The 15,246-nt window shown below is 40.3% G+C and overlaps 1 protein-coding gene across 8 annotated transcripts in view; it reads left to right on the top strand.

Moving 5' to 3' along the window:
• TENM2 (teneurin transmembrane protein 2) overlaps window positions 1-15,246 on the top strand; it is a 1,550,877-nt gene that overhangs the window by 579,649 nt on the left and 955,982 nt on the right. For 2 of the 8 annotated variants that reach the window (XM_066591124.1, XM_066591119.1), the window contains exon 4: window positions 7,325-7,335. The exons of the other annotated variants lie outside the window; for them this stretch is intronic. In XM_066591124.1, coding sequence (XP_066447221.1) covers window positions 7,325-7,335 — 11 coding nt within the window. The remainder of the gene's footprint in view (window positions 1-7,324; window positions 7,336-15,246) is intronic. 8 annotated transcript variants of the gene reach the window in all.

Here is a 15,246-nt window from a genome sequence, read left to right as displayed (position 1 = left end):
TAAATAAGTATACAATGCCATTTACCTGAGCCAAATAAGTTTATTAGAAGATATTACACTGTTGAGTTCATTTAGTTTGCTTTAAGAATCTAATAGCTAACTCTTGCCATACTGAGCAAACAAGGAATATTTTATGTTAAGATGATTTATGAAATAGTTTCTCTGCAGTTTATTAAACAGACAGCAGGTCTTTTTTCCTCAGTGCTTTAATTCCCTTTACACAGTTTGATTTTCGACCGATTACCATACCTGGAAAAAAACCTCATTTGACCCTGAAATATACATTGTCAAAATAAGAATATAGTGAGCTTGCTTAAGCAACATAATAATGACTAGAAAAGCAAAGTATTAATTTATGCACAAAATAACTTCATCCTCAGAATACAATGTGCATCTAATAATTCACTGATAATTATTTCAATGGTGGCTAGCATATTGCAGAGCAGCTTTGTGTGGCATGTAATTTGTTTACATCAATATATATGCCTTCTGTAATTTGTAATAGCAGAGAGCAGAGTCTTGGAAGCAATGTCTGAAAATGACTTCATACTGAAAGGAAAAGTAAGTGAACCCTTTGGAATTACCCGGATTTCTGCACTGGTTACTAATAAAATGTGGTCTGATTATTAGAACTGTGAGTCACAATTCTAGAGAATCGCAGTCTAACTAAATTAATAATGTATAAACAATTGTATCATTGATGAGGTTTACTGAGCACATTGACTCAACATCCACAGTGCAGGGACAAAAAACGGAGGCTGCCTTCACATCCATGCTGGACCTCCGGTGGGAGATTTCATTGCAGGTCTAGCTCAAAATACCACAAGAAATGGTGCTGCATGTGGCTTTTATTCTTCTAGTAGAGCCAAAACAGAACAGACCCCATTATAGTCATTGAGTTACAGAATCTCAATAGGGATAAAGTCAGGACTGTGAATTTGCCATTTTAAAACACACAGGGTGAAGAGGGGTGTAGTCTCTTCTTAAGGAGAGCACCCAAAAAGTGTATGGAGACACATAGGGGGGTGAGTGGGTAGGGGGATGGCATTGTCTCTCCCCAAGGAGAGCACCCAGAAGGAGTGTGAGAAGATACTGGAGAGGTGAGTGAGGAGACTTATAAGGCCATGCATGCTCTTCTGGGGTAATTTATGCAAATAAGGAAGATGAAATAATACCTCTGCAGCGCCACCTATTGGATGGCAGCTTTCCTGCAAATTAATGTATGAAATTTTAGCTAGTGTGTAAAACAAAGATTGGGAATAGGAAACCAAGCCAGAAAATCTATGAATGAGGTTGGGCTAGAAAAGGGTATCAAAAGATAATTATATATAAATAATACCCATAACCATATCAAAACCTATGCTTTTTGTAGTTTGTGAAGATCAAGAATTATTTCCCTATTTTTGGGTCTCGATTTTTGTAAAGTTGGTCCTTCGACAATAACCTCAGCAAGTGAATTTTTTAAAATGAACTTTAGGGGCGTTGTCCTACAAAAAATATTAAAGGCCTTTTCTTAAACATCATTCACATGGGCGTGAATATTGTGCAGGTTTTATGGAACGATCTCAGACTTTTTTTTGGCTACTACCATTTTTTCCAGTTGCTGCATAAATTTGACAGGTAGCTTACTATAGGTTGTGTTCACACTCTGTTTTCCTCTGCGTTCTGGGGTTCCATCCCAGGATTCCTGAAAATGGGATTCAAACGGAACATTGAATAGAAACAAAGAATTTCATTGTCAAATGGAGATAAATAAGGTCTCCATTTCACAAGGCTTTCCTTCATTTTCGTTATTTTTGGAGGATAGAACCACTTGGCTTCAAGAGCTCAGAGAATGATCGAATTGTAGAGTTGGAAGGGATCTCCTGGGTCATTGGGTCCAGCCCCCTGCTCAATGCAGGATTCACTAAGTCACCCCAGACAGATGTCTGTCTGGCCTCTGTTTGATAGAATCATAGAATGGTAGAGTTGGAAGGGACCTTCAGGGTCATCAGATCCAACTGCCTGCTCAATGCAGGATTCACTAAATCATCCCAGACAGATATATGTGCAGCCTTCGTTTGATAGAATCATAGAGTATTACAGTTGGAAGGGACCTTCAGGGTCATCGGGTCCAACCGCCTGCTCAATGCAGGATTCACTAAATCATCCCAGACAGATGTCTGTCCAGCCTCTGTTTGAAGACTTCTATTGAATAATCCCTTAATGTCCGAGCCCACTGGTTTGAAGCCCAGTCCACACATTGTTGCCTACCAAGTGTATTTTGTGCCGTTTATATAAATCTTTTTAGTTTTTTAGTTAGTGACTTAGATACTACTATAAACTACATAGATGGCATTAAAACAAATATCTTAGAAAGGCTCAAATGCTCCAGTGTTGCGTCTTCTCCCGTCAAGATCAAACTAACATATCAAAGATGGATATAAGTATTATATCCAGAGCTCAAACTTTTTTTTTCTCTACATAGGAGCTTAAAAGCAAGCTTTCCTCACATGTTAGCACACGTTCCGCTCCCCTCATAGAAGCTAATGTTCGCTTTGGGCTAATATGGTTGCACCCAATACGCTGCTTAGATTTACTGACCGCAAAGGCCTTTTTCTAACCACACTACAAGGTTGTGTGAATTGCTTTATTGCACATAACTATCAACAGTTATTTTTCCTGCTTGTGTCTTCAGTCACATCACATGGATCTGTGGAGAAACACAATTCAAAGTCTTATAACAAGGTTCTGTTAATTGATAATGGACTTACTGTCCTATTAGGGCTGACTTGGGGGAAGCAGAGTTTTATAAAGGACCACTGAAGTCAATGCAAATTGGGAAGCAAGTAATAAACTAATCAGATCTATGGATCTGTGACCCCTGATTTGTCATTTGTGCTGACTGTGGTGTTAAATGGTTATAAAGTCATGACTTGTTGGGAAAGGCTTGTATGTATATTTACACACAGTCCAGGGAATGTCATGTTAGTAAATCCCATTCACGTTATGCTTGTAAATAGCATTTAAGTTCATGTTGCCCTTTTTGAAGAAATCTCCCATTATTAGCAGATTTATCACCTAATTTTATTTCATAGGGTTAAATGCAGCATTGGAAATGGATCCAGTATTTTTGAACTTGTATTATGGCAATGTGGATTTCCACGTAATCACTTCTAGTAATAATTCTTGGAAATGCTTTGTAAAAAAGTCCACAGTTGTACATCCTGTATTTACGTATACGAAAACGCCTTAAGGGCTGCTTCAGAGGAAAGTATGCGCAATTGTGCAAGCCTCAGCGCAACGTATCTGCGCGGTGAAGGAGGAGGTTTTGCGCATGTATTGTCAGTATTACAGTACTTTCTGTGCACACAGGGCCTGGTCACATGCGCTCGTAAAGCACCCCCGCTGTGACTTAAAATGTTATTCAGCCTAATGAGGACTAGATGTCTTCTGCTTTTTACTCAATTGCACAGCATGTTGCACTTTTGTGCACCGCCTATAGACTTCTATGGGGGCATTTGCTGCGCAATAAGCAGAAATATGGAGCCGGTTATACTTTTTTTGTGTTTTGAATGCACGGGCAAAAACCAATGAGAAAAAAACCAATTGCTGTCCATGGGTTCTCTTCTCTGAGCATTGCACGCGTATGTTTTGTTTTTGCGCACAAATAAGGTCATCTAGAGAAACACTAACTGCACTCTAACCTTAATTTCCTTGTATTGTTCCCAATTTGTTGTTGTGTTTTATGGCTTCTTCACACTGGAGCATGCATTTTTGCGCAAGTCTCAATGCAACATATTTGTGCTATGAATTAAGTTTTTTTTTTTGCGTGTATCGATGTTTGAAAAATTTGGCAATGTGGCCTCCAGCCAAACTGGCTTTAAACAAGGTACATGATTAGGGCTTCTTCAGACACTGTATTTGAGTGCTTTTGTGCGCGTAAAACATGCGCATGCAATGCATAGATGATAACCCCTTGATGTCAATGGGTTTTTCTCAATAACATGATTAGCGCATGCATTTTATGTGCATGCAAAAAAACTAGGATCTGCTCCTTCTTTCAGAGTATCGTGTAGGAAAGGCCCCCCTAGAAGTCTATGGGAGGTGCACAAATATGCGCTCAAAGCCTGCAAAACCGACATACGCTGCGCAATTCTGTGAAAAACAACTCTGGACCTCATTAGGCTAAATAGCCTTTTAAATTAGGGGTGGCATGTGAACGAACCTTGAGTGCGCAAAAAGTACAGTACCAAGCACCAATACTTTGTTCACAGGTGCAGCCCTTAATCCTCCCCATGGTTTACAACTCCATAGTGTGAGCTGGATTTATGCATAGTTACGTCATTTCAGCCATGTCAGCTCTTTGCCAGTGGGTCTCAAAAGACATATTGGGAGTGCTAAAGGGGGAAGGGGGGGGGGGTGACTGTGGCGAGACAAACTTTTTAACAGTATATGTTGCCTATAAATTCTTTATAAAAAAATGGCAGCGCGCTCCAGGAGAAAGCAGGACACATTGTCAGTGCTTAGATGGGATCTGCACATTTATATTTCTCATTCTATGAATGGTCTTTACTTTGCACCGTGAAAACTTTGTTGTCAGGCAAAGTTACATTCTGATAGCACTTTCATTCTATAGATGAAACAGGAGGCTCAGGATGAGCAATGCTGCAGTTCAGATGCGTGGGTCCTCTTTATATTTCTCAGCTTGTCAGGGATAAGAGGCGCCGCTGCCGGTCTGTGAGAGGAGGCCCATCTACCTGCCTGGTGACATTGGCTTCAGGACCCATTTTTGCGATGACACTGATGAAATGGCGTGTCTCCCTTCTATAAAACGATTCTTGCAATCTTGCACTGAGAGTTCAGTGGAATAACAAGGAACAGAAGCTTTCTTGATCCCTCATTTCATTTTGTAGAGTTGACAGGTCTGCATTTTGAAGACGAAAAAATCATAATGAATATGTTTTGTATAGAATAATTCGAGCCGATGGTACACCATTGTGATTTTGCTTCAAAGACCAACTGAAATATGCATGCAGCTTCTTATATAAAGGCTGACAGGCTTTGAATGTTGTGCATCTGTCCATTCTCTTCCTCATGTCTTGTGTTTTTAATGAGTCTCTGACATTTGTGAGTGCTGTTAAATGAAGGATTTGACTGAATAGATGCATCGCAGGGAGACCAACTTAAAAAAATCAGATTCTTCTACAGATGTGAAGATTCATTTCATCAATAGACCCCGGCACAATGTATTTACAGGACCGCAGGCTTACTGCATGAGATGGCACAGTGAGATCCTCCAGTCTAGTAACTAACAACTGGAAATGCATTGTCACCGGAGAGGCCAAACTAGTCCCCTCCCGATGTGAGAAGAGGAGCGCTATTTATCCGTAGCTAATAGTTGTACGCAGCCTCGTCGCATGGGACGCTGCAGGGGAACCTGACAATGTATAGTTGTGTTTTTATATATATATATATATATATATATATATATATAATATTTTTTTATAATGGACTCAGTTGTGCAGCTTTTCACGTGAAATGATAATTGAAGATATCTCAATATCTCATGACTTATGTCAAGCCTAGCCCTGGCTTAATTCCGGGAAGAGCATCCTGCTATGTATAGAATTGCTCACCTACCATTGACTTCTATGGGGACATTTGCTGTGCAAATCCGTAGAAAGATGGAGCAGGTCCTATTTTTTGTGAATGTGAGAAATGTGCATGCAAAAAAAAAGGGAAATGAGAATGAACCCATTGAAATCAATCGGTTGTGTTCTTTGTGTTTATAGAACTTGCATATGGCCGCCTGCAAGTTGGCCGGGTCGGATCCTGCTGCGAGAAGTCTCGCAGCGGGATGCAGACCCATGCCCCTGCAGAGACCTGCGGCTCACCCGCTCCCGGCGTCTCCTCTTCTCTGTGACGTGCCGGCTGCCGCCCAGCCGGCGGGTCTCTGCTGACATTTATGTGCTGGCCTCTGCGAGACTCGCACAGAAAAAGAACATGACGCAATTTGTTTTCCACGTGTGTTTTTACACGGACAAATCCCGCCTGTGTATAGGATTACATTCATGCATGCAATCATATGGCAGCGGGCACGGGCGGAAATTATGTGGGATATCCCACCGCGGAATTTCCCCTGTGTGCAGGGGGCCTAAGGACTCCTTCAGACGGACGTACTTGCAGGTGATTTTGCCCATGCAAGTAAGATGAGCCCTTATGCAAGTAAGAAAAAAAATCACGTAGGGCGGATTCAGATAAACGTAGGCATATCCACACTATACGGTAAAGGGCGTAGTTGCGCCCGAATGAGGGCTTTTTGTTTTTCTCTTTTTCTTTAAACCTCACTTGCCGTTTAAACTGTGTTCCAGGAGGTTGAAAAAAATAATGGGAAGATAGGTGCTGCCCTGTGTGTCCTGCACGTAGGTAATACCGGGCAAGTGCTATCTTTTCTCACCTGTGCAGTTAATGGGCGAGAATGCTGACAATGAAAGCGAAACCACTGATATTATTCAATGGTTTTGTTTTGTCCTGTTATGCGGCCACATAAAAGGAGGAAAAACGCGTTAGTCTGAAATCACCCTTAGGGCGGCTTCACGTGAGCATATGCGCAATTGTGCACACCTCAGTGCAATTTGTTTGCGCAGTGAACGAGGTAGATTTGCGCACATGTGGGTGCATAGTACTGTACACCCCCGCCCCCTGATTTTAAAAGGGTTTTTAGCCTAATGAGGTCGGGATGTGTTCTCTTCATCAGGGAATTGTGCAGCGTATTTGCTATTTGCGCATCTCCTATAGTCTTCTATGAGGAACTTTGCTGCATAAATGTGGAAAGCTAGAGCAGGTCCTATTATTTGCACGTGTGGGGAAATGTGCGCGCAAAAAAGGAAATGAGAACGAACCAATCAAATTTAAATCAATTTGGTTCTATTCTGAGTTTTGCGCATGTAATTCTTATGTGTAAAAAGACATGCGCAAATACGTCCATCTGCAGGAGCCCTAATGCAAGTTACACAATCTCACTACTGCATTTGCCCGGCTTTTATGGTATGCTGTATAGAGGGGTGACTAAGGATCCACACCTTGCTCTAGATATCTGTATGTGTGTCTGTGTATATAATACAATACCATGGTTCCCCTAAAATAAGACGTACCCTGAAAATAAGCCCTATCATGTTTTTCAGTATTATTTAGGATACTTGAAATAGAAGTCCTGCTCTAAAAATAAGCCCTAGTTGCAGTTAATTAAAAAAGCCAATTTAAATAGTCTCTAGGCAGCTATACATGTAAAAGCTGAAAGCTTTTGGAGCGAAAATTAATATAGGACCCTGTCTTATTTTAGGGGAACCAGGGGTATGTGTGACTAAGAAAGAATGGCATACAATTAAACCTGCTGCCTTCAAACATGCAGTGACATACGATGGCTAGAATGACATGAAAAGATAGAACTCTTCGAGTTATTAGTGCAGCCTACAGATGTCACATGTGGGCGCCATTGGTGACCCGGCAGATGTTAAGTCGGTGGTCCGATTCAGCCCAGACCGCGCCCCGACATATCCTCTGTTATCGATTCTGCAGATGCCTTGTTTTAGGTTGTTTCGGTTTGGTGACATTGGCGCCAAAGAACTTCTGTAAGGTGCAAGAGTTCCTCCATCTTTGTATGTCACTTCACGTATGAACAAACCAGCTTTACTTTTACATAATTCTTTTTGTATCACCGTGCCTTTCTGCGCGCTCGGGTGCCTGTCTGTGAGCTTATGTGCGTCTCTGCGTGCTCAGTGCCTGTCTGCATTCTTACTTGCGTCTCTGCGTGCTCAGTGCGTCTCTGCACGCTCACGTACCTGACTGCATTCTCACTTGTGTTTCTGCGCGCTCACATGCATCTCTGCATGCTTGGTGCTTGTTAGTGAGCTCATGCATGCTTGAATGCTCACGTGCATATCTGCATGCTCTAATGCATGTCAGCATGACAGAACCTCCCTTCCTATAGAGCCCATAGGTATATTTACAGAACCATCTTTGCTGTATCTGAGGTGTGAGAGGATACCACATATCTCCCCGGTGTGTGGATACACCCCGTATATACCCCCACAGCCCCTGTCTCCCTCCCAACTTGCATGAGCAGCTGTAGCCCAGCACTCTTCCGGCTGCAGTCCTGCCGGAGACTGTGGAGCTAAGGCAGTGGTGTGCACTGCACCTGTGTACGTGAGTGTATACATATATACTGGAGTAGGTAGCGCTAATGAGGAGGTAGTAGTGTGCGGGGGAGCGTGTCCCTCCTCTGCACTGTACCTATGTGCGGCTTCCCATGTGTTGTCACATTCCGGTGACTCGTCCCCTGTCATCATGTGTGCGGCTCCCCTCCAGCCTCCACAGCGTCTCCCTCTCACTTGTGCTCAGGACTGAGGCGCCGCCACATCGCTCCGCTCCTCCTGTACCAGGATTTACTAACACGGGGGACCGCCGCGCACAGAGCGAGACCTAGAGCGAGAGGGAGAGCCGACCGCCCGCACCCAGAGGACTTATTACTGTGGCGGTGACAGCAGGGAGAGCGATGCTCCAGCCGGCTACCAAGGGGAGGAAGCCCGCGGCGGAGGCAGGTAAGAGGCGGCATTGTGTCTGCTCCATCCTGTGCATTTCTCCAGCCGTTGCCTGCAGCAGCTTCCTAGTAGCCACTGTATGGGAGCCTTCATCCACCTACATACTGCATACATATATATATATATATATATATGTGCCCTGCATATTATGGCGACTCAGTTGCTAGGAAGCGTTACATTGTATCTATCCAGGACATTCCTTGTATTCTGCTCCATCACACAGGCATCATTTCTGGCAGGAGATACATTGTGCTATTTCTTGGAGTTCCCAGTCAAGAATGTGTGCATTTTTTTTTTTCTTCCTCCTTCTACTGTCATGCCATCCTGGTGGTGGCATTAGATGTCTTCTTGTTTTGGGCACCATGCTGTTGGGGCACTAGGTTAATGGTGATTGGAAAATGAAGTTTGCCTGAGAATTGCCATTTAGGCAAATTGAAGTATTTTTCATTAGCACTAATGAGAAGGGTTGAAGTTGGGAGATAAACTTAGGCGATATGCCCGCTATGTATGATTACTCCTTTTTTTTTTTTTCCGGAAAGGTTGCCAACGCTCTACAATTTCCATCCCAAATAAAAGTAGCAAAATGCAGGCTTTATTCTGTATGCACTGGGCATTAGTGGCAGCTGGATATACATAGTACACTTGGCATATGTAAGAATGCCATGATAAATGAGTTGACCCAGCGTAGCTCTAGCTCACAAAAACTATCTTGATTGCCCAGCTTTCAAGGCACCCATTGATTTTTTTTCTCCCTGAATATCCAGCATTGTCCTCTAATCCTATCAAGGCTTTCATTGCATTCAGGAAGAAGAGATGGAATTATACTCCCATGATACGCAGCACTTTGTAGGCTTCGGACAAGCAACTTATAGATGGCACGTTACTGGAGAAGTTTCGACTTAATGTATATTGGCGCTGAAGATGATGATGGGCGCCGCAGCCTCTTCTATTTACCTTCCATAGCATCTTTACCCATGAGTTAACCCAATCAATTGTTGACGGGCCTGCCACATCAGTAGGCAGCAGGGCACTTCAGCACTGAATGAGTTCATAGAAAACCTAGTTCCCAACTGATTATTAGATTTTGTAGTAACGCTCTAGCCAAATGGCATCCCATATGTTCTGCTACACAACTGTGCTTTCCATGAAATTCACAGGGCTGGTATTTTTAGACCATACAGGTAGAAGCTCCACAGAGGAAACGTGTCGAAGTAAAGTCAGAACACCAGGTCTGTGCTTGGGTGGAAGGATTTTTGTTGGGTCAAGGTTGGCAGCGTGAATAGGTTACATCGGGTCGTGGTGTTGCGCAACCGAGGCAGAATATTTTTGGGATAACATTTTTAAGACTATTGGATGGTATTTCTTCTCCCATCATTATCGCTATATAATGTGTACTTAGATTTTTATATATATATATATATATATATATATATATATATATATATATATATATATATATATATATATATATATATATATATATATAATAAAAAAAAAATATATATAAGTATATACTTCATATATACGATCCATATAATATACTATATCAAATTATATTTATATATATATATATATAAAATATAACACACTAAATATAAATAAGTATATAAACACTAAATATGAAAATATATATATATATATATATATATATATATATATATATATACACACATACACACCGAATCTGTATTTTATTAAACTTTCTCTACAGATGTATAATAACTGCTGCACACCTGCTTCTCAGCAGTGCAGTTTATATGGTTTCTTTAGCATTTGTTGTATCATTACTTCTATATAGTGATACACCGAAAGGATGCAGATCCCTGGAGGACCATCATCTTGTGTATCTAGAATATTCTTAAATTTTTCAGATTTTTTTTTTTTATTATTGCAGATGTTGAATGGGATTAAATAAAGAACTATATAGAGCATTTCTACTAAGGTGCACTAAGAATACTTAGCCATTTGTCACCTAGCAGCGTTGGAGCACCTGCTTGCTATCTACGTGGAAGCTTTGCTGTACTTGTACCAGTAGATGTTGCTAGAGAGTAAAGAAAAGCGTAGCCTCTATACACGGGCATAGAACACATTGGCATTAGAAAAGCAAAGTAGAAGTGAACACAGTACCTGCTGTTACCACTTACCTGAGTGGGTGATTAAGCTGAAGAATATAATAAACCTTCCCTTTGTATTCCGTACTGAACAGCTCAGGACGTGCCGCACTACCTCGCCTTAAATCTGTTGCTTGTTTTTTTTTTTTTTTCCTCCATTTTCGAGTCATTTATGTGTTAAAATTGCAGCTTTTTAGTTAAAGCAGTTGCTTAAGCAGGGTAAGTCCTTTTTAAAAATGTGCTCAAGTGAAAGGGTTAATTGGAATGCAGCGCACGTAACGCCGATGAATTGTAAGCAAAGTGGAAGATGTGAACTACCCTAGCAGCCTGGAATGGCTATTAAGGGGCTCGAGGCAGATGCCCACATTAATGGGCTGATTAACATAGGAGACATATTAAAAAGCACACAAAGGCCTGCAGAAGGGTATTACACATCACCCAGCACAAATAAACACTCCGCGCCGGATAGAGGAGTTTCCGAGCTTCGGGAAAAACTAGTTACATAGACAACTTTCTAAAGTCCAAAGGGAAGGATAAAAATAGAGAAAGCGTAATGTGAATTTTGCTTGTAACCTGAAAACCAGAAGCACTTCTTGATATGAAACAGTTATGATAGGAGTCTTTGTGGTAAAATGAGAAATTCGTCCCAGAGGAGAGTAATCGTGCTGCATAGATGGATATTTTACTGATGCAATTTCAAGTAAGCACTGACCTCTATCTGTACAAGTATTTATTTGTAGACGTATAACATCAACTGACAGGTCTGAAGACCACAGAGTGCGATCCCAGATCTATACGTGGATCCCAGCGAGTCACAATAGGGGCCATATAGAAAACAATCTGCTGGAATCAAACCCTGCGAGACGACATGTCTCATTCCCATCAGATGAGAGCATTTAGTTTTATTCCTGGTGAGCAAAAAAAATGAAAAAACACTAAAAAACGGAAACTTTTTTTTTTTTGAGTAGGTCGTTAATAATTTTAAGGCATAAAATCATGGCAATTAATTTTGCGCTTGATTAGAATGGTTTAGGCAAACAATGGTGCCCTGTTATAAGATGCTCCAGATATTGGAGTCCTTAGGGCTCTGTTTTTTTTAATGGGAGAACCACAACTCTCAGCGTCTACCAATTAGAGATGTTTAACCCATAAATCAGACCTGCTTTATCCGATACGTTGGGAAAGTTTTTTTTTTTGTTTTTTTTACATGGCCACTGAAGATCTTTTCCCTAAAAATTGAAGTTTTCTGCTTTTGTCGGACGTGGTGATAGGAGATACAGCAAATGTCTTTGCACGCAGTTATTATACTGACAAAACTATGTGACTTTTGCGCGACTCCGAAAGTGATCTTGTTCAGCAGAGGTGTCATGGATGAACTCTTATCTCCGCACAACGCAGCTCTTGTCATTACAACTTGTACACTTGTTAGTGCAAGAACCGTTGTATACAGACATCTAGGGGAACTCGTCAGATACCGGACCGAAAATGTCAGCAGCAGATAATGGGAAAATAATGCTATTTTAGTGCCGTGATGCCCGTTTGGTCCAAGTCTGTTCTTCACCGTGTCCAGACTTGTAAATTTGCATTCAATGAGCATTTTTCTAATAGCCGTCATTTCTCAGCTACAGCTGCTTCATAATATTATCACACACTGTTTCTTATCCAGCCGAGATCGCTTACTTCATCTTATATAGACATCCAAACATTTTGTAGGGCGAGAAAGACAAATTACAAGACGCCTATTAGTATAAATACACATATGGTAAATGTCGCCTGGCTGGGAGTTTATTTACATTTTTTTTTTTTGTGTTTTTGAAGACATTTAGGTTTTAGATGCTAGAAATTTGCACCCAGCAGAACTTCTTCTTCCACTACTTTTTTGGGGGATTAACTGGTCAAATAATGAAAAAAAATTTAAAATGTTGCAATTTGATAGAATTATTCTTGCATTTGTTCTGGACGGTTATCTGATAAATCCGCATTGGATTGACAGTCCGTAACTCTTGATGGTTTCTCAGTCTATTGTGCTGCGTTCATTATTTGGGCTATCGTGTTTCTTACTGAAAAGTATGTTGGTTGGAGTTGTTCGCAAGAAATAAAAGATGAAATGTGCCTTTAATTACACTCTTTTTATGTAGTTGTAGTGCATTTTGTGAAAGTTTAAACAGCTTGTGCGAAGGATACTTAAAAAAAAAATGTGTGTGTGTGTGTATGTGTATCTATATATATATTATATCTCTATCTATATATATCTAAATATATCTCTTCGTGAATTTTAAAATTTTTGTAAGACCATTTGCTACGAAATGACCAAAAAACAGAGCAATATCACTTATAATCTGCCGTAGTGTAAGAGGTGGCACAGCATGCCCAATATTATATAATATGTCTATTAATAGTGGCCGCACATATAAAGATATCTACTATAAATTCTCTACATCATGTCCATTCCCATCCTACAGGTCTAACAGCACAGTTACCAATAGTTGCCATTCACCGGTTGAGGTTCTTATCAACCGTCCTAAACCAGGGGCATCTGAGGTCACGTTTACATTGTGGTATGTCTTCTGTGGACGGGCATTGTTTAATTTGCTTATCTCACCCATGACTTTATTGCTATATGGTAAATGTGTGCGGCCAACGATGCATTTACTGTATATCTTCAAACTGTGTAAAATGTAGTTTGTGTTAGACTTGTTATTGATGGATTAGAGACCAGATCACTCCTGGAGATTTTTAATGTCTGACCTATATTAATAATAATATTATTGAATGGGATATCCGGTATTTACACCTAGACCTTGCAGAATCTTCAGACTGGGATCACAGACCGGTCATATTGGTGTGGCTGTATGACGATAACAAAAAAAACAACCAACCCAAAAAATATTCCTATTACTTTCATTTTTTTTTTTTGAAGATAAAAAAAATAGTTTTCCCCCCCATTTTTGGCCCTGAAATGTTACACCCGGTGCTTACCTATAAGAGTCTTGTAAAGCGAGTGTCATAACCTCAGCGTGACGCAGTGTGCGAATGAGCAGATCATAAATTCCTATCCAGTAATGGCCTGGGCCTATCAGTTTGTTGCAGTAATATTGGCAGCGGTCGTCGGGGGTCCCTAGACCCACTTTCTGATACTTTGCTATAATTTAACTCCTCGAAGAACAGAACTGTTTGGCCTTGCAGACCAAAAGTTTTTTTTTCTTAACTCGTACCTCTCCGCATTTCTATTGTGCCTTTTCTGATTTCAGGTTGACGTGCTGATTGTATGTTTTTTTGTTACCATTTTCCAGTATACATAAGGTAAGGTTGTGATTACGTTGTGTTGGTTTATATTTTGGCTCGGCGTCCCATCTCCTGCAGTCTAGCACCTGTCTAGGCCCCTTTTAAACTTGTTCCGTGGATCAAGCATCACAACATTTTGTTGTAGACCATTCTATAGTTTCCTTGCTCTTACAGTGAAGAATCTCTGTCCATGATGAATCCTTCTGGACATAGCACATGTTTCTTGCCCTGGTTACAGACCTCATTGTAAAAAGAAGAAAGATCGCTATATTGCCCATTCATATATCTGTACGTTGCAATTAGATCGCCTCTAAGCCTTCTTTTTGCCAAACTGAATAACCCCAATTTGATAACCTGTTTTGTCGATGCGACCGACCCGTTTTCTTAATCCCCCAGCAGTCGCGTTAAAATTGGAAAAACCCTCCCGAAAATTATCCTTTTTATAATTGTAGATTTTGAATTTATATCTCATGTAAATATATTTGACGCAGAACTCGGCTGCCTTAAATATATTTTTAACCCCTTAGTGACATAACTAATTTCAGCCTTAAAAGCCAGTATGTCGTTTCCTTTTTTAGGTCCTAACTTGTTAAGACCTTTTCACCAGTGTAGCTGTAGGACACCTTTGTATTTTGCGCCACGAGTTCAAATTTTTATAGGAATCTATTTTGGGTGCATATAATGTATTGTAAAACTTTTTTTTTTTTCCTTGCTGGGTGCAATGACAAAAACAACAATTTCTCCACAGTTTTTGTTGTGATGTATATTTATGGCTTTCACAGTGTGGTATAAATGTTATGTTATCTCAATTCTACGCTCATTGTGATTGTGACAACCTCAAACGTATAGAGGTTTTATTATGTTTTACCACTTTTGCCTAATCTAAATATTATTTTTATTTTCAAAAAATGGTTTTTTTTTTTGTGTGGTGCCACATTCCAGGGCATTTTTACTTGTCAGTCGACAGATGTATCGGGCCTGTTTTTTTTTTTTGTGCCTTAACTTGTAGTTTTAATTAAGTTTTTTTACGTTTTTTTCCCTTTATTTGCTATTTATGTTTAGGGTAAGTGAGATGATCAGAAAATGGGCTTTTTTTTTTTAAATGAAATTTTCCATGCTTCTTAAATGTAGTATTTTATAGCATGGGTTGTAATAGGTCTGGTAATAAAAAAAAAATTGAGTAGGTTTTTGAGTGTTTTTTTGTTTTGTTTTTTTAAAATTCAATATTTAATGCTTTGTGAATGAGGAAAAAAGTTTTTCACATTTTT

Source organism: Eleutherodactylus coqui, chromosome 2 (genome assembly GCF_035609145.1).
Source record: "Eleutherodactylus coqui strain aEleCoq1 chromosome 2, aEleCoq1.hap1, whole genome shotgun sequence".
NCBI lineage: Eukaryota > Metazoa > Chordata > Amphibia > Anura > Eleutherodactylidae > Eleutherodactylus > Eleutherodactylus coqui.
Note: the sequence above shows the minus strand (reverse complement) of the source record. Positions and strands in the feature narration are given on the sequence as shown.